This window comes from Heloderma suspectum, chromosome 2 (assembly GCF_057233095.1).
Source record: "Heloderma suspectum isolate Gila_16-S chromosome 2, 16-S_ref, whole genome shotgun sequence".
Classification (NCBI taxonomy): Eukaryota; Metazoa; Chordata; class Lepidosauria; order Squamata; family Helodermatidae; genus Heloderma; species Heloderma suspectum.
Genome location: NC_139459.1, coordinates 1,179,428 through 1,200,358, shown reverse-complemented (window position 1 = coordinate 1,200,358; position 20,931 = coordinate 1,179,428). Strand labels below are relative to the sequence as shown.

Here is a 20,931-nt window from a genome sequence, read left to right as displayed (position 1 = left end):
GGATCGTTGTTTCATCTAGCCCACTTTGAGCGAGTTTGCTCATCAGGATATCATGGAGCACTTTGTCGAAAGCTTTGCTGAAGTCGAGGTATATGATGTCTACAGTGTTCCCATGGTCCACAAGGGAGGTTACTTGATCAAAAAATGAGATCAGATTAGTCTGGAAGGACTTGTTTTTGACAAATCCATGTTGGCTTCGAGTAATCACTGCATTGTTTTCAAGGTGCTTCCAGATGGATTGCTTTATCATCTGCTCCAGAATTTTCCCAGGGCTTGATGTCAGACTGACTGGTCTGTAGTTCCCAGGTTCCTCCTTTTTACCCTTTTGAAGAGAGGGACAACATGAGCCCTCCTCCAGTCATCTGGTACTTCACCCGTCCTCCATGATTGCTCAAAGAGAATAGACAGCGGTTCTGAGAGTTCTTCTGCCAGTTCCTTTATGACTCTAGGATGCAGCTCATCTGGCCATGGAGATTTGAACTCATTCAAAGTCATTAGGTGTTCCTTGACCATATGCCTATCGATCTCAAGCTGCAATCCTGCCCCTTCAGCCTGCACTTCGCCTTTGCCAGGGGGGTCATAGACCCTCTTTTGGGAGAAGACTGAGCCAAAGTAGGAATTGAGCACCTCTGCCTTTCCTTTGTCATCTGTTATCCTTTTGCCATCCTAATTTAATAGCTGAACAGACATTTCTTTCCTCTGCCTTTTGCTATGCACGTAGCTGAAGAAAGCCTTTTTGTTGTTTTTAGCATCCCTCGCTAACCTCAGCTCGTTCTCAGCCTTAGCCTTCCTGACACCTTCCCTGCAATTCTGTGCTACCTGCCTGTACTCTTCCTTTGTTACTTGGCCTTCTTTCCACTTCCTATATGTGTCCTTTTTTGTTTTCAGGTCATCCCTAAGCTTTTTGTGAAGCCACATTGGCTTCTTCTGTTGTGTTCCACCTTTTCTTCTTGTTGGAATTGTTTGTGATTGTGCCTTGAGATTTTCCTTTTTTAAAAGCTCCCACCCATCTTGGACTCCTTTTCTCGTTAGCGTTGCTTGCCATGGGACCTTACTGATCATTGTGCCGAGTTTATTAAAATCAGCTTTCCTAAAATCCAGGGTACGCGTTTGACTACACTCGGCTTTTGCTTCCCTTAGAACCAAGAACTCAAGAACAACATGGTCGCTTTCCCCGAGAGTTCCTGTAACTGCTGCTTTATCCACTAAGTCATCTCTGTTGGTTAGGATCAAGTCAAGGATAGCCGATCCTCTAGTTCCTTCCTCTACTTTCTGTAGGAGGAAGTTATCCACCACACAAGTCAGGAATTTCCTGGAGGGGCCATGTTTTGCAGAATTTGTCTCCCAACAAATATTGGGGAAATTGAAGTCCCCCATTACTACTACAATAGTAGTAGTAATGTTTCATCTTTCATCTCTAAACAATTTATCTAAGCAAATCTCTAAACAAGTTAAACAATCATTTCATCTCTAAACAATAAAACTTGTTTCTGGGTCTCATCTTCCCTAAATAATTTTTGCAGCACTTTAAGCATATTTGCAGAGGATGAGATGGCTAGATAGCATCACTGATGCAATGAATATGGACTTGAGCATGCTCCGGGAGACCGTGGAGGACAGGAAGGCCTGTCGTGCTATGGTCCGTGGGGTCACGAAGAGTCGGACACGACTGAGCGACTGAACAACAACAACAATTCTCCTTTTATATGCACAATCTGATTGTCTGGTAAGCATTGTATTAATACATATCTTGCCTTTATGTCCTTGGTGTCCCATTTTGCAAGGGCTTCTTCTTCTGTCCTGGGTTGCTCTTTACCCAATGCTTGTTTTCCTGCACTGAGCAGGGGGTTGGACTCGATGGCCTTGTAGGCCCCTTCCAACCCCACTATTCTACGATTGTATGATTCTACCCAGTGCTCCAAGCATCCCATCCACCCGGAGTTCGTTTCACCATATGAAGCACCATACATGACAATTCTCTGCATTTAATTTGGGAATCACTGTTTCCTGGCTCTCAGCCATGGTTGCAATTCAAAAAGAACCCTCATTTTGCAGTGTGTGGCTTCAGCCATTGAACTGGCCACACATGCAGCCTCTAGTTATTTAAAGAAGGGACTACTGCTTCCTGGGCCCATAAGGCATGTTGGAAAGCCTGGTGTGACTTACAGTGCAGTTGCTTCATATAAAGAGAAAGTGTGGCAACACAGTGTGTAGGCTAGAGCCAGTTTAAAAAGTTCAAATCAACTTACTTTATTGGTGCTTTTACACACACCATCAGGGAAGCACACTGTCACTGTGCTTGCTGCAGAGGCAAGCAGGAGAAGGAAGGAGGAAGAAGAGGAAACCGGGGACAACGGGATGAGCCGGACAAGTGGCCATTGGCCATGTGAGCGTCCTCTATCGCCTCCTAGCATCTGGAAGCAAGGAAAGCTTTTCATAGTGCCCCGGCCTCCTAGAGCCAGCCTGGTGGCTTTTCATCTCAGAGGCACCCTGTCTAAGGCTCTCTCCCCCTGGCCAGGCCCACCTGGTTTCTCTGTTTTTTATGGCATATCCTTCAATAGCCTTTTCTATGGTGGTGATACGTTAAATCGTTTCATCTGTTCGGTTTGCAGTTTTATCTTGCTGGCTAGAATTGGAAGGCACCTTGGGGCTGTTTTATGGTGTAAGGTGGGTAGGAAAGGTATAAAGACATTAAAACAACCTTGATGGAGACGTTATACATCCTTTGGGTGATGCGAGTTTACATGCATTGGGGGAGAGTGACAATGGCTTTGTAGCTCCGACACGCGTGAGTTGGTCCTATCCTGTGGAAAGTCTCCCCACACCACTCTGCCACCTTGGACACTGCCAGGCATACCCACAAACTCATGAAGCCCACCCGCAGCATGGGGTCTTCCTTCCATGGAGATGAACTATCTCCCCTGCAAAGCTGCTCTTTCAGAAAGCAGGTGCGGGGGCGAGGAGAAATGTGCGGAGCGCCTGGCTCCGGACAGAAACCACAGCAAACAGAGGTGGAGGCCAGCACATGCCAATCCTCCTCAGAGCAGAAGCAGGACGAGCCAGTGGCGGCCATGCCGGGTCTGCTTTGCGCATGTGCGCATGGGGGGGGGAGTGGGCATTCCGCTGCCCTCCCTTCCGCAGCCTGGCTCAGGGTCTTCTCAGCTTGTCACTGGCCCCAGTTCATGTCCTGGGCTGCTGCACTTCACAGAACCCTCGAGGAGAGAGGCACATGGTGGGCAGAGGCGCCACTCAGTACCCGCCGGGTGGCGAGAGGGCAGCCGCAGTGCGAGTGCTCCCCACCACAGCCCGGCCCCATCTTCCCGAAGAGGAGGGCCTGTGGCTCAGAGGTGGAGCCCCTGCTTTGCAGGCAAAGGGTCCCAGATTTGATTCCTCCATAGCCTGTCCTGGAGGTGCCTGGGATCGAGCCTGGAGCCTTCTGCATGCAAAGCACGGGCTGGACCTCTGGGCTATGCTTGCCTGCCCCGCCCCGCCCCGCCCCGCCCAGGACAGACCAGCTCAGTGATCTCTGGCAATGGGCCTCCTTGCTTTGTCCAGGCTCAAGGAAGGAAAGGCAAAGGAGCAGGGCAAGCGGTCAGGCAGCTTATTTGCCGGCCAGAGAGAGACAGGTCCCCAGAGCTGGGGTTGGCCCCTTGGGCCATGAGCAGGGAGAGCCAGTGAGGGTCACCAGAGTGCCACCTCCTCCGTGCCTTGCGGAGCACACACTGGGGCTTCCAACTGGAGACGTTCCTGGAGGGCATGAATCAGCTTTTCGCAGCTTGTTAAAGGTCTGGACTGCAGCCCTTGTTTTAATGCCTCCTCCGATCAGGAAATGGCCTCTGCCGCTCTGCCAAGGGAGCCAGCTGGTGGCCAGGGCCATAAGGTCCCCCTTTATACACACCTGTGGGCTGGGAGGAGCCAGTCCGAGGGAGGCTGCGGGCAGAAGCAAGAGCTGAGCAGTGGCAAGGATGGCCGTGCCAGGGCCGGCGGTGGCTGCAAGGGCCCATGTGAGGACCTGCCCGATCATCTCCCCTCTGGTCCAGTTGCCAGGCACACTGGCCATTTGCTACTTCCACGCCCACGGTGAGCCTGCCAGGGGGAAAGCAGCGAGGATGTGGAGGCCTGCAGCTGGGGGGCTGGGGGAGAAGAGCAACGGAAGGCCCTTGTGCTTCATGAGCTCTACCTCTCTTTCTCATCAAAACCAGGTGAGGCAGTGGCTGTTCTGAACCAGTGCCTGGGCACGGTAATGGACTGGATGAGGGCTAATAAACTGAAACTCAATCCAGACAAGACGGAGGTACTGTTAGTGGGTGGTTCGTCTGCCCGGCTAGGTGATATTCAACCTGTTCTGGAGGGGGTTGCACTCCCCCTAAAGGATCAGGTTCGTAGTTTGGGGGTGCTCTTGGATCCAGAACTGTCACTTGAGGCACAGGTGAACTCAGTGGCACGGAGCACTTTTTATCAGCTTAGGCTGGTATACCAACTACGCCCTTATCTGGACAGAGAGAGCCTAGCTACAGTTATCCATGCTCTGATAACTTCTCGTCTGGATTACTGCAATGCGTTATACGTGGGGCTGCCTTTGAAAACGGTCCGGAAACTTCAGCTGGTCCAAAATAGGGCAGCAAGATTGTTAACAGGGACTGGCCTGCGAGCTCATATTACGCCAGTACTTTTCCAGCTGCACTGGCTGCCGGTCCACTTCCGGGCCCGATTCAAAGTGCTGGTGTTAACATTCAAAGCCCTTAACGGCTTGGGGCCAGGTTACTTGAAGGATCGCCTCCTCCCATATGTGCCTGCCCGGACCCTAAGATCATCGTCAGCGGCCCTTCTCCGTGAGCCCCTGCCAAAGGAAGTGAGGCGGGTGGCTACTAGGAGGAGGGCTTTTTTTGCTGTGGCACCCCGGCTCTGGAATGAGCTCCCTAGTGAGGTTCGCCTGGCGCCTACATTGTACTCCTTTCGGCGCCAGGTGAAGACCTTTTTATTTTCCCAGGCATTTTAGCTTTCTAAATTTTTATCTTTGCTGTTTTAAATCTGTATTTTAAACTCCTGTACTGCTGCTAGGTTTTATTGTGGTTGTATTGTTATATTGTGGTTTTAATGTTCTATATATTTTAAATTGTTTTATTGTGTGTTGTTTGGTTTTAGTTTTTGTGAACCGCCCAGAGAGCTTCGGCTATTGGGCGGTATAGAAATGAAATAAATAAATAAATAAATAAATAAAATGAGTGTCCCGGCCAGCAGAGAGCCAGGGCAGGCTGGCAGTGGTCCCAATGCAAGTGCCCGATGGCTCTTCTGGGCACTAGCAGGTGAAACCGAGGCCACTCGTCCATCTCTCTGCTGCGCGGCTGCGGTGTGCTGCAGGGCAAGAGCCCACCTGGCCAGCTAAGTGCTGAGACAGACACAGGGGGCAGGAGCCTGCCAAGGACCAGCAGGCATGCCGCTTGGCCCAGGCGTGCCTGCCTGCCTGCCCTTAGCTGGGACTGTCTCCTCCTTCTTACCAGCCTCCTGTCTCTACAAGGGGAAGCCCATGGCGCCTGGCGACTCCTGGCAGGATGCCAACTGCTCCAAATGCTTATGTCTGCACCCCCTTGGGGTGGGCTGCTGCAGCACGTGAGCGGAGGCAAGTCAAGGGGATGCTGGCACGCACGCACACAGCAATAGGTGTGGGTGTGTTTGAGTCCATGTTGAAGCCCTGGAAGCAATTTGGGGTGCGGCTGAGGGAGGGGTGGGGCAGACCCTACTATTCTACTACTACCCAACAAAAAAAGGGGCAGTTCACTGGCATGGCCTGCTTTGCCGGAGACTGGTGGGTGGCGGGCTGGCAGTGCAGTTTGGTAAATGCAGGCTTCCTTCCTGGCTGTCTCGTGGGCAGAATTTGCACCTACAACTGGGGGAAACCTCCAGGCGCTGAAGCTGGCCTAAAACCACCTGGAATCAGCGGCTTTATCTGCTTTCAAAATTTCTATGGTGCCTTCAGTAGCTCTCAGGATGGCAAAACAATACACGCAATAAATCTATACCAACAAACCGCAGAACCAGCAATGAACGCGAATCTTAGAATGATAATCAAGACTAGCTCAAATGACTTGCTGAAATACTCTGGGAGGTAAACTGGTGGTCGCCTGGTATTGGCAAGGCCAAGTCGGCCCTCAGCGAGCCTCTCTGAGGAAGGCATGGGAAGGGGGGTGCCATGACTGAAAAGGCCCCGCCCTCCCCAGTCACCAAGCTTTAGATGGCAGGAAATGTGGAGGAGGGACCAGAGCTTGGGAGGCTCAGTGTGGGAAACAGGACCCTGCCCACCTGTGCCAGCGTGAAGCCACCACTTTCAAATTCTCTCTTGGCCTTGGTGTGAGCCTGGCTCAGTCGCACTCTTAGGAAGCCTGCCGGACAGGATTTGTGGAGAACTGGGTGAGGGGAGAACCACGGATGCCATGCAGAGCTCCGGGCAGGATAAAGAGCAGACGAAAGGAAGTATCTCCGTGCGGAGCGAGCGTGATCTCTCGCAATCCCCAGAGCAGGCGGCTGTGGCTGCCCCCACCTCCCCACACCTTGGCACGCTTCCTGCTGCGCCTCCGAGGATCACGCCACGCTGTATGGAGCAGCTGCCATGCTTGCTGCCAGAACCGAGGACTGCCCGTGGCGAACAAGGCAAAGGGCAGGTCTCCACTGTGTGATGACTCCCCAGGCAGTGGCATGAATGTGGCGCCTTCACACCGCGCCAGAGCGGCAGGTTGGAACCCGGGTAGAGATCAAACTGGAGCAAGGATCAGTCCGCATGGGGGCCTATTCTGCACTGTCGGGGGGGGGGGCTGCCTTCTCTCTCGGGTTTTGAAAGGGACCCACAGCATGGCAGAGGCGGCGGCAGCAGCAGGGGCTTTTACAGGGGAAAGGGTTTGGAAGCGTCCAAGAGGTGTCCAGCTCACTCCCTCTCCGCCCCCTGATCTCTCCCCTCTCTTTGCAGGATGTGGCCCCCAGTTGACTTCCCAGATGGGTGTGAGGTGCACTACGACCCCTGGGCCTGCAAGGTCTCCGTGGTGCAGAAAGGTCATCCATCCTGGCGTGTGAACCACCTGGAACGAAGCTGGGGTTCCGGGAGCCCCCCAGCCCAGCCCCCAGGAGCCCCAAACATGGCTGGGCCAGTAGAGAGGCCAGGGCCCCATCGCCAGCAACGCCTGCTGCTCTCCTGTCCCCCCACTGCCCCGGAGACTCCCTGCTGTCACCCCTGACCCCCAAGAACTCTGCCCCCCTCTGTCCCAGCCCTGCTTGCTGCTCAGCTCCAACCCGTCCTGGGCTGGGCATGGCTCCTCTTCCCTTCCTGATGCCAGACATCTGGGCTCCCAGAAAGCTGCTTCCCCCACACCTCAAGCTGAAGGGGCAGCTGTGCCCACTTCCTGCACTCTGGGCCAGGGGAGACACTGCCAAGAATCCACACAGGAGTTGGGATTGGCTGCCCCCCCTCCCCCGGCAGTGTATATATATGTCAGGTATGCCAAGCTAGCATTCCCAGAGTGGGGCAGGTACCTATCCATGGCCAGGTCTGGAGGGCCTGGGCCCATGTATAGCCACTGGCTTCTCTGCTAGCGGGTAAAGTCCCCTCTGGCCCTGAACCTTGAAGCCACAGTCCTGCAACTAGTAGAAGCCTCCTACCGCCCTGCTGCAAGGGAACAGCATCAGAACCACTCACCCCCACGGGCCCAGACCCCCAGACTGAGAGAGTGAGCGGGGGTGGGTCAGCTGAGACAGGGGCCTGCTCCGGATGCTGCACCTGGCTCATGGTGTAATAGAGCCTTTCTGATCTTGCAATAAAGTAACCCATGAAAGACAGGCAGCAAGTGGGTTTTGTTTGGGGGCCCTGCTGGGAGGGGCTGCGAGGGCAGGAGTCAAAAGGACCCTCAGTCCATCTTTTCCAGGCCAGGCCTGAAGAAATCAGGCAAAAGGATGGATGGATGGAAGCCCTCCCCCCTTTGCCCCCGAAGCCCACCCAAGCCTGAAAAGGGATGCCACGTGTGCTGCTGCCCCGGGAGCATCTTTTTATTGACAGACACATAATGCAGCATGGGGGGGGGGGAGAAGCTGGGGGGGCGCAGGGAAGAGGGCCTGCCCCCTCCGTCTCAGCCTCCACGTCCACGGGGGTAGTGGCACCATCACCCACAACCCCTCTGGGTATTACCTGGGCTCGTCTGCCCTCCGCACAGGGGCCACTTGGGAGGGCAGGCAGAGGCCCAGCATGACACAGCAGCGCAGCCTTCTCCAGGGCAGACACAGACACCCCGGACTGGGGTGAGGTGGGGGGAGAGTGCGGTCTGAAGTGCCTGGCAGGGCTGATGAGCCATGCTGCGCCGGAACCCCCGCCAGAGACACGAGCAGCAAAAGCAGCTTTAGGCCGCCACCGCACTCTACGAGCCTGCCTGCCTGGGGCTGGGCCGCGGGAGCTCCCTCCCCGACAGACATGCACCCTCGGAAGCACACAGCCCACCCCCAGCCCGCCTTTCGCAGGGTGGCTGGCTCAGAGGGTGAGTGAGCTGGAGCTGGGAAGCTGGGAGACGTAGGAGGCCAGGAGGGGATTGGTGGGCAGCACTTTGATGGGCAGGTCCCAGCTGAAGGTGTCCACGTCCATCTGCTCTAGCCCCGTCCAGATGACGGCTTCCGATGGGCCCTCAGCAGCCACCCGCATCTGCGCCACGTCGCGGGAGGTCACAAACTCAAAATGCAGCCTCCACTTGAGGGACACTGGAAGAGGGAGGAGGGGAGAGGCGTTCAGAAGACGGGCACAGCTGTGCGCGGAGGCTGTCTATCTGCTCCGCAGCCGCTCTCCCTGAATAAAGGCTGCCCCCTCCCCCCCGTCCTCTGCAGTGGGTCAGTGGTGCACTAGAGGCCATTTTAGAGCCCCGACCTCCTGGTCCTATGGGGACACCGTGGGATGGTCTTGTGCATTACTTCCCCGCCCATCCACAGAGACACATGAAGGTTGCAATCCTATATGCATTTACCTGGGAGTGAGTAAGCCCAACTGAAGTTAACGGGACTTACTTCTGAGTAGAGACGTATAGGATTGCACTGTAAGGGACATAATCAGACCCGAGGCATATTTGCGCTAGGTCCAGCAGAACTCTCTGAAGGCTTCCCACTATGTCCCCTTCGGGCTCCTTCCCTGCTGCAAGCCCAAAGGTTCAGCATTACATCCCAATTTGGTCATGATTTAATCACTTTCACCACCACCACCCCCGGCCACTTCAAAGGATGGAATTTTGCAGAGGAAGCCTAATGTTTTCATTTTTAAATTTCTTGGAAAATATTTTAAAAATAATTTGTTTCACAGGGAAAAAGATACTGTTTTCTATTCTGTTTTTCTCAGTCTGTTCATTAAGACTGGGAAGGTTAAAAGCAGAGTCCCACTGGTGTGGAAGTGTGTGCTACAAGACAAAAAAATGAAAAAAAGTTAGTTAAAAAATAAAATGAAAAAATGAAAAAAAATGAAAAAATGCTAGGGGCCTCCCCCTTGGCCTCCGCTGCCGAACTCCCCTGGCCAACTGTTTGCTCCCCCTGTCCGCTCGCTCTCTGGGAGCTTGCTTGCTTCTGTAGTCCCTGGAGCAGCTTGCTCTGCTCTGCACTGCTCAGCTGGGAGGCGGGACACAGACTGACGCGTCCTGCCCACAGCTGCTGGAGTACTCAGGCCACCCCCCAATTCAGTTTCAGCTCTCAGGAGCACCTGGCGAGCTCCCAGCCACTCAGAAGGATAAAAAAAAACATTTGTATTAATGACTTGGAGAAGGAGGTGCAGGGAATGCTGATCAAATTTGAAGATGACACAAAATTGGGTGGGATAGCTAATACTTTGGAAGACAGAAAGAAAATTCAGAGGGATCTGGATAGACTGGAGTGCTGGGCAGAAAACAGAACGACATTGAACAGGGATAAATGCCAAGTTCTGCACCTAGGAAAAAGAAACCAAAGGCACAATTACAAGATGGGGGATACGTGGCTCAACCACTCATCAGCAGCCCTTCTCCGTGAGCCCCTGCCAAAGGAAGTGAGGTGGGTGGCTACTAGGAGGAGGGCTTTTTCTGCTGTGGCACCCCGGCTCTGGAATGAGCTCCCTAGTGAGGTTCGCCTGGCGCCTACATTGTACTCCTTTCGGCGCCAGGTGAAGACCTTTTTATTTTCCCAGGCATTTTAGCTTTCTAAATTTTTATCTTTGCTGTTTTAAATCTGTATTTTAAACTCCTGTACTGCTGCTAGGTTTTATTGTGGTTGTATTGTTATATTGTGGTTTTAATGTTCTATATATTTTAAATTGTTTTATTGTGTGTTGTTTGGTTTTAGTTTTTGTGAACCGCCCAGAGAGCTTCGGCTATTGGGCGGTATAGAAATAAATAAATAATAATAATAAAAAAAATAAAACCACACTACAAGCGAAAAGGATCTTGGAATTGTTGTCGATCACAAGCTGAATATGAGCCAACAATGTGATGTGGCTGCAAAAAAGGCCAATGCTCTTTTGGGCTGCATTCATGGAAGCATAGCTTCCAAATCCCGGGAAGTACTAGTTCCCCTCTACTCAGCACTGGTTAGGCCTCATCTGGAGTACTGTGTCCAGTTCTGGGCACCACACTTGAAGAAGGATGCAGACAAACTGGAGAGGGTTCAAAGGAAGGCAACGAAGATGATCAGGGGACTGGAAACAAAGCCCTATGAAGAGAGACTGAAAGAACTGGGCATGTTTAGCCTTGAGAAGACTGAGGGGCGATATGATAGCACTCCTCAAGTACTTGACAGGTTGTCACAGAGAAGAAGGCCAGGATCTCTTCTTGATCATCCCAGAGTGCAGGACACGGAATCATGGGCTCAAGTTACAGGAAGCCAGATTCCGGCTGAACATCAGGAAAACCTCCTGACTGTAAGAGCAATACAACAATGGAACCAATGACCTGGGGAGGTGGTGGGCTCTCCCACACTGGAGGCCTTCAAGACGAGACTGGACAGCTTCCTGTCAGGGATGCTCTGACTTGGATTCCTGCATTGAGCAGGGGGTTGGACTTGATGGCCTTGTAGGCCCCTTCCAACCCTACTATTCTATGATTCTAGGACACCCCCCTGGGCTTCCTGCAGCCCATGTACCTCGTCTCCTTTGTCCCCTAAACAGCTTCCTCTTAAATCTTAAACAGCTGGTGCACTTTCTGCAGAGCCTCCCACATTCCCTTAGCTATTTTCTCATTTCTGATGTGGAGCAACTAGTCATTTTGGACTGATAGAGCAATTGTTGCCCTTGCTTTTCTGTCCCTTTTGTCCCTGTCTTGAGGGTTTTCTGTGGGGCGAGCCAATTTGAGAACCTCCTGCAAGTCCTTTTTTGCTGGCATCATTTCCATCTTGAACTTCTGTATCTGGTATTTCCCACTGCCTAGTTTTTTCATGGATGCATGTATATTTCTTTCAGCCATCATTCCACCCTCTGAGATTTTTCTCCCTTGTCTATCTGATGGGCAGTACTCACAAGTTTCTGGGTGATTCTTTGCAAAAGCCTTTTTTTCTTTATTGGCTGCTGGGCCACATAACCTGAAGTCCGAATCAGCCCCCCCCCCCCCCCGCCCATCAGTAGCCACAGATGTAGACAAAAGACACTCTTGCTCCTGTGTAACTTGCAGAGGCCAATTTGTCCAATTTGGGAAAAGCTATGGTTCTGCTCTCTGCTGCCATTTGCCCCTAGTACCCCGTGGGAGGGGGCAGATAATGACCATCTGTCTCCCCACTCCTTCTCTTCCCCACCCCCTGCCACTCTTTTACCCCCCCTCCAACCCCATGCGCTTTCTCTCTCCACCCCACCCTGTCTCACTCAAAGTCTCTCTCTGTTTATCTTGCCAGGCAGCATGTTTCTCTCCCCCACCCCCGTTACTTTCAGAAGACCCCGGGGGCACTGCACAGCAAAGGTATGGTCCCACCCTGCACACTGACTTCCCCAGCATGCCTCTGGAGCCATGTGATGCTCTAGAAGCTAAATGGAGAAATCCACATGCCAGGCACGACCAGCTTCCTTTGTTGGGGCCTGGCCAATTCTAAAAATTGAACGGAGGGGGAAAAGAAGGAAAAGGTGCTGCTGACTGAGGGGAGGGAAGGCTGCGTTTGGGGGGCCCTCGGCGCTGCAGGGACCTGGGCCTCTGCCTGGAGGTCCAACCCCAGCCGCACCACAGAACAATCACAGGAGTGGAACTGGTGCACGGCTGCAAATCTGCGCCTGCTCAGGGCCAGCAAGAGGAGTGGGACCCTCTTCTAAGCAGCAGTCGCTTCTTGTAGAGAGAAGCCCAGAATGTGCCAGGGAAAGGCTCCGAGCACAGGAGAGGGGGTCAGGGAGGAAGCAAGACCCCCCCTTGTGGCCCTCCCCACTTGCCAATGGCATGCCAGTCCCACTGCTTTGCCTGCAAAAGTCTCTAGCCAGGGTGTCTGGACGTCCCTGGGAGCCGCGTGAGGCCCTTCTTGGGGCTTCCAACCCTCACAGCCAACAGCACCACCTCTGTTTCTCAAGAACCCTGGGAGCAGCGGGAGGAGACGGATCCGTCCTCCTGGCATGGAGACCTCGCTGAAGGAGCTGTTTGGGTCAGCGGAAGAGCGTTTGCTCCAGGTTCAGTCCTTGGCAGCAGCTCACCTGAAGGGAGCTCAGGTAGCAAGCCTGCAAAGCCCTCCCTGGCCCCAGGAGCAGCAGCTCATCCTGGCCTGGAGGGCCCCACGCACCGGCTCGTGCCGAGGGAGATGCTGACTCAAGTGGCTCCGGATCACCTCCGGCGGCACAGAGCTCCACACGTGCACCGTTCTGCTTGCAGTGAACTTGGGCCATTTCTGGCTTTTGGCTTGGAGCAAAGAGATTCCCCCCCACCTTGCTATACGTCGCTTCCAGGTGCTGGGTTAATGTGGATCCTGGTGTGGAGCCCAGGGGAAGGGGCTTGGTTAGGGGCCCAGGGTGGGTCTCCAAAGCTGGCTCCCATTCCCAGGGCAGAGCTGATCCACAAGGCAGGTGCCTGCGTGCGCGCAGGTGTGAGGCCAGAGGCGTGTACGCGCATGCGCGAAGGACTCACCAATGTTGGTGCTGAACCCTGGGGCCGAGCCGAGTGGAATGGGTAGGCTGAAGCTGGACTGGGCAGTGTGCAGGCAGGACTCCTGGTGGCGGGCGTGGGTGCTGTAGGAAACAGGCTGCCCGCGCCGGCGCTGGAATGCCTCCTGGACCTGCTCCTCCGTCTGCAGGCTCACCAGGTACTGGCAGAGAGAGCACCACCCATCCCCAGAGCCAGGATTAGTGCCAGGCCGCTCCCCTGCTGCCCTCCTCTCAGACCAGGGGGGCTGCTCAGCCCCCAACTGCTGCCACATAGACCTTCCTCCAGGAGGCGCCCTGGGCCCCGCCTCACCTGCAGGCATGGGATGTCCCCCTCGGAGAAGTTGAATGTCCCCACGACATCCTCACCAAGCTTGTAAATTGCCTTGAAGACGCAGAAGGTGCCCACTTTGCCCCGGGAGTTGCTGATGTTGTACAGGTCTGTGAACAGAAGAGACGCCCCAATGAGAGCAGGCCGGGGGGGGGGTGGCGCTGGCGTTCTCTCACCTGCCAACAACTGGCAGGCACAAGCCCCCTGCAGCAGGGTGCACATGCTCCGCGAGCAAAGACGCAGGCTTTTGCACGGCCGCTCAACGTGCAGATGTGTCCTGTGTTTTCAGCGGAGCACACAACGCCCCAGAAGCCAAAGAGCCCCCCCCCCCCCCCGGAAGCGTCCCCTGAAGAAGAGACTTGAGGGGGAGCAGGGGGCATCCGCCAGCCCAAGGGACGTGGTTCGTGCACACAAGCACATGCGAGGAAGGCGGCTTTGCTGCCTGTACCCTGACAGCTGCAATCTGGTAAAGGGGCCTGGGGACTTGGACGGGTCCAGCGTGTGGGCGGATGGGGCTGGCCGCGCCATTCCACCTTCTGGAATTAGGGAGTCTGCTTGACTGACTCACGTGGCGGCTGCCTGTCCACTAGTAATGATCAGCAACTAGACAGCTTTGAAAGGGGACGAGACAACTTCAGGGAAGACAAAGTTACCAAGGGCTAATAATCACAACAGCTATAGATTACCTCTAGTTGCTGGGGAGCATGGGTGGGAGGGTGCATGCGTGCTCATGTCCTGCTTGTGGGCTTCCCTCAGGGGCATCTGACCTGCCACTGTGTGAACAGAACGCTGGACCGGATGGGCCTTTGGTCTGATCCAACCCGGCTCTTCTTGTGTTGAAACTGCTTGTGCCAGAGACAGACCTCCCCTGTGGCTCGGGGACTGGCCCAGGTACCCGCAACTGGGGTTGGGGGGTGTCACGCAGGAGTCATAGCTGGAGCCACCCGAGTGAAGGCTGGAGGCCAAAGCTGGGCGCCAGGCTGACATACTGGGTCCTGCCACTCAAGGGGGCCTTCATGGCTTGTTACTTGGATGAAAACCCTTCTGCACGCAACTCCAGGGGACTGAGTGCGGAGGCCCAAGAGGCTGGTACGCTGGGCCAGACAGCAGAATGGCCACAGACTCAGCGGCCAGCACCTCAGAGGCAGGGGGGGGCTGGGGGGTGACCTACGCAGGCTCCGTCGCGACGTAGCCGCCATCAGCAGCTCCGTGGCCAGGTCGGCCAGCCAAGAGTCCTTCTTCACACAGCCCTCCTCCTCTTCCAGGAAAGGGTTGGAGGGGGCCACCGCCTCGTCCTGGGGCAGCTGATAGTCTTTGAGCCCTGAGAGGAGGCAGGAAGGGCAACTGTCAGAGGCCCCTGGGCTAGGCCAGTGGCGGCCCGGCCCTGCGCGTGTGGCGAGCGGCCTTACCGTGGAGCACGAGCACTCGGAAGGGGACCCGCAGGAGCTTGATGGGGGAGCTGACGCGCTGGCAGCCGATGGTCAGCTTGTATGCATACTTGACCGCCTGTCCGCGGAAAGAGGGCGGCCCGTCCGCGGGCAGCGTTTCGCAGTAGGAGTCTGGAGGAGGAGAGGCCCGTCAGGTGGGTGCTTCCCGGCCAGGGCAGAGCGCTCCGGGCCTCAGCTGCCAGCCCGGCCACGCGACGGCAGAGGGCGTCTGGCGGGCCAGCTGAGGCAAGTGGAGCCGGAGCCGGCAGGGCTCCAGGGCCGCTGACGGACAGAGGCTTTGCAGGCGCCGCTGACTGTCCGGGGGCCGCCAGCAGAGCCCGTGCGGACACCCAGTCCGGTCCTGCTCGCCGCAAGTCTAGGCGGACCTGGGGCCCCTCAAGGCCCTCTCCGCAGGTGGACCAGGACTCTCTACAGGCCCAGAAAATGTGGCCACGATGCGGCCCTGTGGCAGCCTCCCCAGAAGACTTCCCTGCGCACTCCCAGGGGTCTCGTGCCACTGTTGCATCACCCCAGGGCTGCCAGAACGGGCCTGGGTGGGTGCCACAGAGCTAAGCCGAGCCAGCCCCAGGTGGCACCAACGTGCACACCGCCCCCAGGCCCAGCTTGTTTTGAGGGGCAGCAGCCTGGCTGGCGCAGCCACACTAGGGACTCAGCGCAGAGCTGGGGCCTGTCCACGGTGGACACCTGCCTGTCCCCCTGGGCTGTCTTGGGGAAGGAGTTCCTGCCCCCCCCCCAGCCACCCTGATTGTTCTGCTGAAGAGCTTTGCCATGAAGCCAGGCCTGCCAAGGGCGTGACAGGCCCTTGCCCACCACCGCAGATGCCCCCTCCCCCCTCCCCACGGAGGCCAGGGGGTTGGGGAGGGACAGCGCAGCTCACAGGTTTTGGACTCGCCAGGATCCAGCCTCAAGTCACAAAAGAGGATCTTCGGGGGCGTAGACAGGATGCACTGGCCCCGCTCCCCTGCAGGGCAAGAAGCCCTGTTGGCACAGGTCCACGGGGGGGGCACCTCCCTCCCCGGGCAGGCGCCCCTTTGGCCCCAAGGCACTCTGCTGGGCTACACAGGGCGGCCCCCCCGCCCGCTGCCACCCCACTCCTCCCTGGCCCCCTCTTGGCCAAGGGGACAGCTCCCAGGAGGGGCTCACCTCTGTTGGGGACGAAGACAGTCTCGTTCTCTGCCTGGACATCGTGCCCGCTGTGGTCAGAGGGCGGCAGAGCAACTCGGCTCTCGCTGGCGTGGAACTGGCAGTGGATCTGGGCGCTGGCCCAGGCGAGCATTTCACTGGGGGCAAGGAGACAGGTCAGGCCGCGGGAGGGAAGGCACTGAGCCCCAGGACAGAACGGCCTTCGACAGACCACGGCCAGCACTGCCCCGGCCCCCACCCACCCTCCCTGGGACCCCCAGACAGGGAAAGAAAGCAAAGGATGGGAAAGCACTGCTGCGAGACCCCTCGTTCTCCCCCTTCTTCTTTCACGACCACCCCCCCAAAGTGCTTTCACCATTTCCAGAAACTGGCACGGGCGCTCTCGTGAACAGCAGCCCTGCCCTGGCTCCGACTCCGGACTTGCACGGCGCTGGCCACGATTCAACTGCCACTCCCCAGAACAAAGCGGAGGGCTTGTGCCCTGGGAGCCCCAACCCCTTTTTGCCTGCAACATGCTGCAGTATCCAGTGGAACCCCAAGCCCCCCCTGCCTCCTCCCCAATGCAAAAAAGCAAAGTGACGCCTGCTTAAAAACAGGTAAACGCAACCAATCAAGCCACACTCCCTGCCTGGTTTGTCACACAGATCACAGAGAAAGATGATCACACAGATCATAGAGCTATAAGCCCTCCTCACTGCTCGCCTTTTGGCTCTGCTCTTTCCACAGGCGCTTCGGTTGTCCGTTAATTGGCTGGAGAACCAGCTACCCCATCTGACTTCAGATGTGTTGCAGTGTTTGTTGTCTTGCTGCATTTAACTGCTGTTTTATTATTTCGTTATTAGCCACTATGAAGGCCTTTTTGACTGAAAAGTGGGGTAATTTTAAAAATAAATAAATGAAGGAAACCAAAATTATTTCTACATCCAGATGAAGTAGGAGGCAGGCAGGCAGGGGCCTGAGGATGGCAACCGGAGGCGTGTTTTGCACTCATACAGTGAGCCCAGAGTTGTATCCAAGAATGCAGCCCTGGCTGGACATCATACCCACACCCCTTGAGGCCAAGATGACCATGAACAGCTTGATACAACCCTCTGGACCTGTACCAGCCCTTCACACTTTTCAACTCCCCTCCGGCTCCATTAGCAAAGCCTCCATCCACTCAGGAGAATGCCCTGTGTGCCCTGGCAGCATGAGGTGGCCTGTGTTCTACAGGATCAGCTGATGCCCCCCCCCCCCCCCCCCCCCGGCTGCTGATAGCATCGCACTGCAGCCAGAGCCGACTCCTCTGTCCATCCGCCGCTGCTCTTGCCCTCACTGGCCGTACACGCCAGTTATCAGTTATCAGCCCTCGCCGGCTAGCTTGCTGAAAAACAAAGGATCCCGTTTGGCAGCTTGGGCAGCCAGTTGGGCCCGTTGAGCATCCCTCTCAAACTGGGCCAGCCAGTTCCCCAGTGTAACTGGGCCAGCCAACCGACCGCTCTCGGGACCGGATGGGCAGGGAAGGCGGCCAGCCCAGGTTGAGGCTGCAGCCCTTATGGGCTGGTGGCGCTTGGTCTGTCCGTGCTGCCCCACAAGGCAGTGGTCTAGCCAATCGGGGTGCAGAGACTGTGCCTGGTAATTGCACCCCCTCCTTCCTGCACCTCCTTTATGAAGAGATTAGCCCCCCCCAAAAGCCAAGGACAGACCCAGAGGGGGAGGGAGGCATTGCGAGGGGGAGCTCGCCCCTTCCGACGGAAAGCCAGCATTCCCCGCTTCCTCTCCATCAAGGCCTCCCCTTGCTTGGACGGTGAGGGGAAGGAAACCCACCCTGTGCGGAGCAGCAGAGCCCGTCGTTCCGAGGGCAGGAAATGGGCACAATGGTGGTGCAAGGGAGCTTTAGCCGTGAAACAAGAAGGCATGATCAGAGGGCGCTTTCTAGTCCAAAGAAAACTGAGGAAGAGGGGCTGCTAGCAAGCGATGAGACACGGATATCTGGAAAAGCACTGAAACCAAGCACGGAACTGTTGCTTCTTAAAATACAAATCCCTGATGTCACCCACTGAACGTGACAGAAGCATGTATCGAGTCTGGCCCCAGTTCAGAATTCTCTGCACTGGCCTTCCCTGCCCTGGCGCCTTCCAGATGTAGTGGATTGCAACTCTCATCTTCCCCAGCCAGCATGCGTACAGCACATCTTGAGCACACCATGTTGGGGAAAGCGGTTCTACCCTGACTGGCAGCAGATCTCCAAGCTTCCCGACAGGGTCTGAACCTGCCTGACCAGAGACGCCGCCATGAACTGGACCTGGGGTGCTGAGAGCGGCACAGCAAGTGCTCTGCCCCGAACTATGATGTCCCCCCATTGACCCCTCACGACAGCCTCCCTGCTCAGAGGTAGTAAGCCATGGAACAAAGAGCAGGATCCTGTCCTCCAGGCTTTCCTGCTCAGGGATGTTTTAGCAGCCTCCAGTATGAATGGCACTGAGAACAAATCAAAGAGCTCCCAGGGCAGAAGCCCTGTGGACTGACGCATTCCATCCATTTCTAGGCTGCCCTGCAGTGCAAGACTCTTGGGATGGCGCGCAGTTTAAAGTAACAACGTGTGGAAGTAGAGCACCCTGTGCAGTGTTCCACTGGTGACTCTCCCATCAAGACGGCCACAGAGATGCAGAGGAGGCCCACGCCCCCTGCGGAGAGCCCTGTGGCTGGGTCAGGCCACGGAAGGGCCTTCTAGTCCAGCTCATTCCGGTTTCCCCCCTTGGCTGCCAACTAGATGCCTCTGGAAAACCCTCAAGAGGACATGAAAGCAGGCAGGCAGCAACCCACCAGCAACTGTTCCTGAGCACCATCCTGCCTCTGAACACGGAGGCTCCACGGAGCCACCAATACCAGCCTTTGATATCCTCCAGGAATTTACAGGCAAAAACACACCAAGAACCCTGCTCAGTAAGAACAAACATCGTTTCTCACGGTGGTCGACCAGCTGCCCTGATGGGAAACCCACAAGCAGGACATGAGTGCAACAGCACCCTCCCACCCATGCTCCCCAGCAACTGGTGTACACAGGCATACTTCCTGATACTGGAGATAGCACATAGCCATCAGGACTAGCAGCCAACCCTCTTTTGTCCATTTTGAATTTGTCCAACCCTCTTTTACAGACATCCAAATGGGTGACCATCACTACATCTCATCTGAATTCCATAGTCTGACTCTGAGCCATGGGAAGAACTCCTTCCTTTTATCTGTCCTTTATCTCCCACCCATCAGCTTAATGGGATGGCCCCCTTGGGGTTCTCCTATTTTGAGGGAGGGAGGGAGAAAAAAGTCTTCCTATCCACATTCTCCGCACCAGGCGTAATTTTGTACACCTCTATTGTCTCCCCCTCACTTGCCTTTTCTGAAAACTAAAGTCCCAGATGTTGGCTTGCATGACAGGGCTGGCTCACTGCAGATTATTTAACCCATGGCGAGCCACAGCGCGTGTCACGCGGCAGTGCGAGTACGCGAACCTGGCCCTGGCCGGCGGGGGGTGTCTGATGGTTAAGCAAGGCCCTGGCATGCTTCCGCGGGGAGGCGAAAACGCCTCTCCCCAGCAGGCCTTTGGGGATAGTCTGGCCCTGTGAGAATAGGGCGGACTGGTACTATTCTTTATGTTGTTGTATCTTGATATTTTATGCAATTTTAACATTACTGATGATTTAATTATATTTTTAAGCTTTGCGTATTTCTATTTATATGTTTTAACGGTATACGTTTTAATGCTGTAAAGCTGCCGTGAGTCCCGCTACTGGGAAAAAGGTGGGAAGCGAATAAACGCAACAACGAAAGCACCACGCGAGGGCTGCTTCCCCCTCAGACGGGCGGTGGCGGCTGGGCGCCGCCGCCCCCGAGCGCGCCGCCCTCCTCCAAGGCGCCGCCTGCGGGCGCCGGGGCCGCGGGGGTCACCCCGCCCAGGAGCCCCTCTGCGCAGCAGGCCGCGGGTCCGCCGGGGCTCCGGCCTCGCGCCGCTCGGGCGCCCCCCCGCCCCCGCCAGAGCCCTTCCTCGGCGGCGGGGCGGCGGCAGGTCTCGGGCAGCCCTCTGCCCGCCCGCGGCACCGCGGCCTGCCCTTCGCGGCGGCCCCCGACGCTGCGCCCCGCTCGCTCGCCCCCCCGCCCCGCCCCGCCCCGCCCCGCCCCGCCCGCGGGCTGGGGCTGGGGCTGGCCGAGCCGGCCCTCCGGGCGGCCCCAGGCCGCGCTCGCGCCGCGCGGAGCCCGCCTGCCTACCTGGAGGCGGAGGTGGCGTCGGGCGGGAGCGGGTTGCGGAGCGTGACGAGGCACTCGAGCGCCTCCCCGGCCAGGAAGGCCGCGCCGCGCAGCAGCGCCGCCGACACCTCGATCATGGCGGCGGCGGCGGCGCGGCGGCGGCTCTTCCGCCCGGCCAGGCCCCGCTGCGCCGGCGCGGCCGCGCTCCGGAGGCCCCGCCCGCCGCGCTCCCTCGGGCGCTCGGCTCTTTCCGCCGCCCGCGGCCGCGCGGGGCGGGGCGGGGCGGGGCGGGGCGGGGCGCCGGCCGCTGCGGGAGCGCCGCCCAGCCAGCCCGCGCCACGTCCCGGCATGGCGGCCCGCGGCGCTGCTCCGCGGGCGGCGGGCGGGCGGGGGCCCCCGCCGGGCCCGCCGCTGATGGGCGGCTACGAGGGCGGCGCGGCGGGGCGCGGGGTGCCGCCGTGGGGGTGGCGGCTGTGCCTGGCCCACCGCTTCGCCGAGCGCAGGAAGCCCTACCAGGCCGCCGACGTCCCCGCCGCCCAGGCCCTCCGGCACCTCGGCCTCGCCCTCAGGTGGGCCGCGCGGCGCCGGGGGGCTCCTCTGCCCCGGCGGCGGCGGGGCGCCGTGGGAGCCCGCTGCAGCTGCCCGGCCGGCCGGTGTCCGCGGCGGAGCTGGGCGGGGCGCACCGCCCGTCCTCCGCCTCGGGCGGC

General features: G+C 57.2%; 2 protein-coding genes across 11 annotated transcripts in view; one reads left to right on the top strand and one right to left on the bottom strand.

The window, feature by feature from the left end:
* Positions 1-8,000: 8,000 nt before the first annotated feature.
* Positions 8,001-20,408, bottom strand: RGP1 (RGP1 partner of RAB6A GEF complex). 7 transcript variants are annotated; one of them, XM_084832740.1, is made up of 8 exons: positions 20,246-20,408; positions 16,001-16,137; positions 15,735-15,818; positions 14,819-14,968; positions 14,581-14,730; positions 13,392-13,519; positions 13,065-13,242; positions 8,001-8,730 (listed from the first exon to the last, which is right to left on the bottom strand). In XM_084832740.1, the coding sequence occupies exons 1-8, from the start codon at positions 20,359-20,361 to the stop codon at positions 8,507-8,509; spliced, it is 1,167 nt and encodes a 388-aa protein (XP_084688866.1). In that variant the 5' UTR covers positions 20,362-20,408; the 3' UTR covers positions 8,001-8,506. The 7 variants fall into 7 exon arrangements, with proteins under 7 accessions (XP_084688866.1, XP_084688870.1, XP_084688865.1 ...); XM_084832745.1 differs by having other exon boundaries at positions 8,009-9,934; XM_084832744.1 differs by lacking the exon at positions 15,735-15,818.
* Positions 20,289-20,931, top strand: part of GBA2 (glucosylceramidase beta 2) — a 34,903-nt gene continuing 34,260 nt past the window's right edge. For all 4 annotated transcript variants that reach the window (XM_084832731.1, XM_084832733.1, XM_084832730.1 and 1 more), the window contains exon 1: positions 20,289-20,793. In XM_084832731.1, coding sequence (XP_084688857.1) covers positions 20,360-20,793 — 434 coding nt within the window. In that variant the 5' untranslated portion in view covers positions 20,289-20,359. The remainder of the gene's footprint in view (positions 20,794-20,931) is intronic.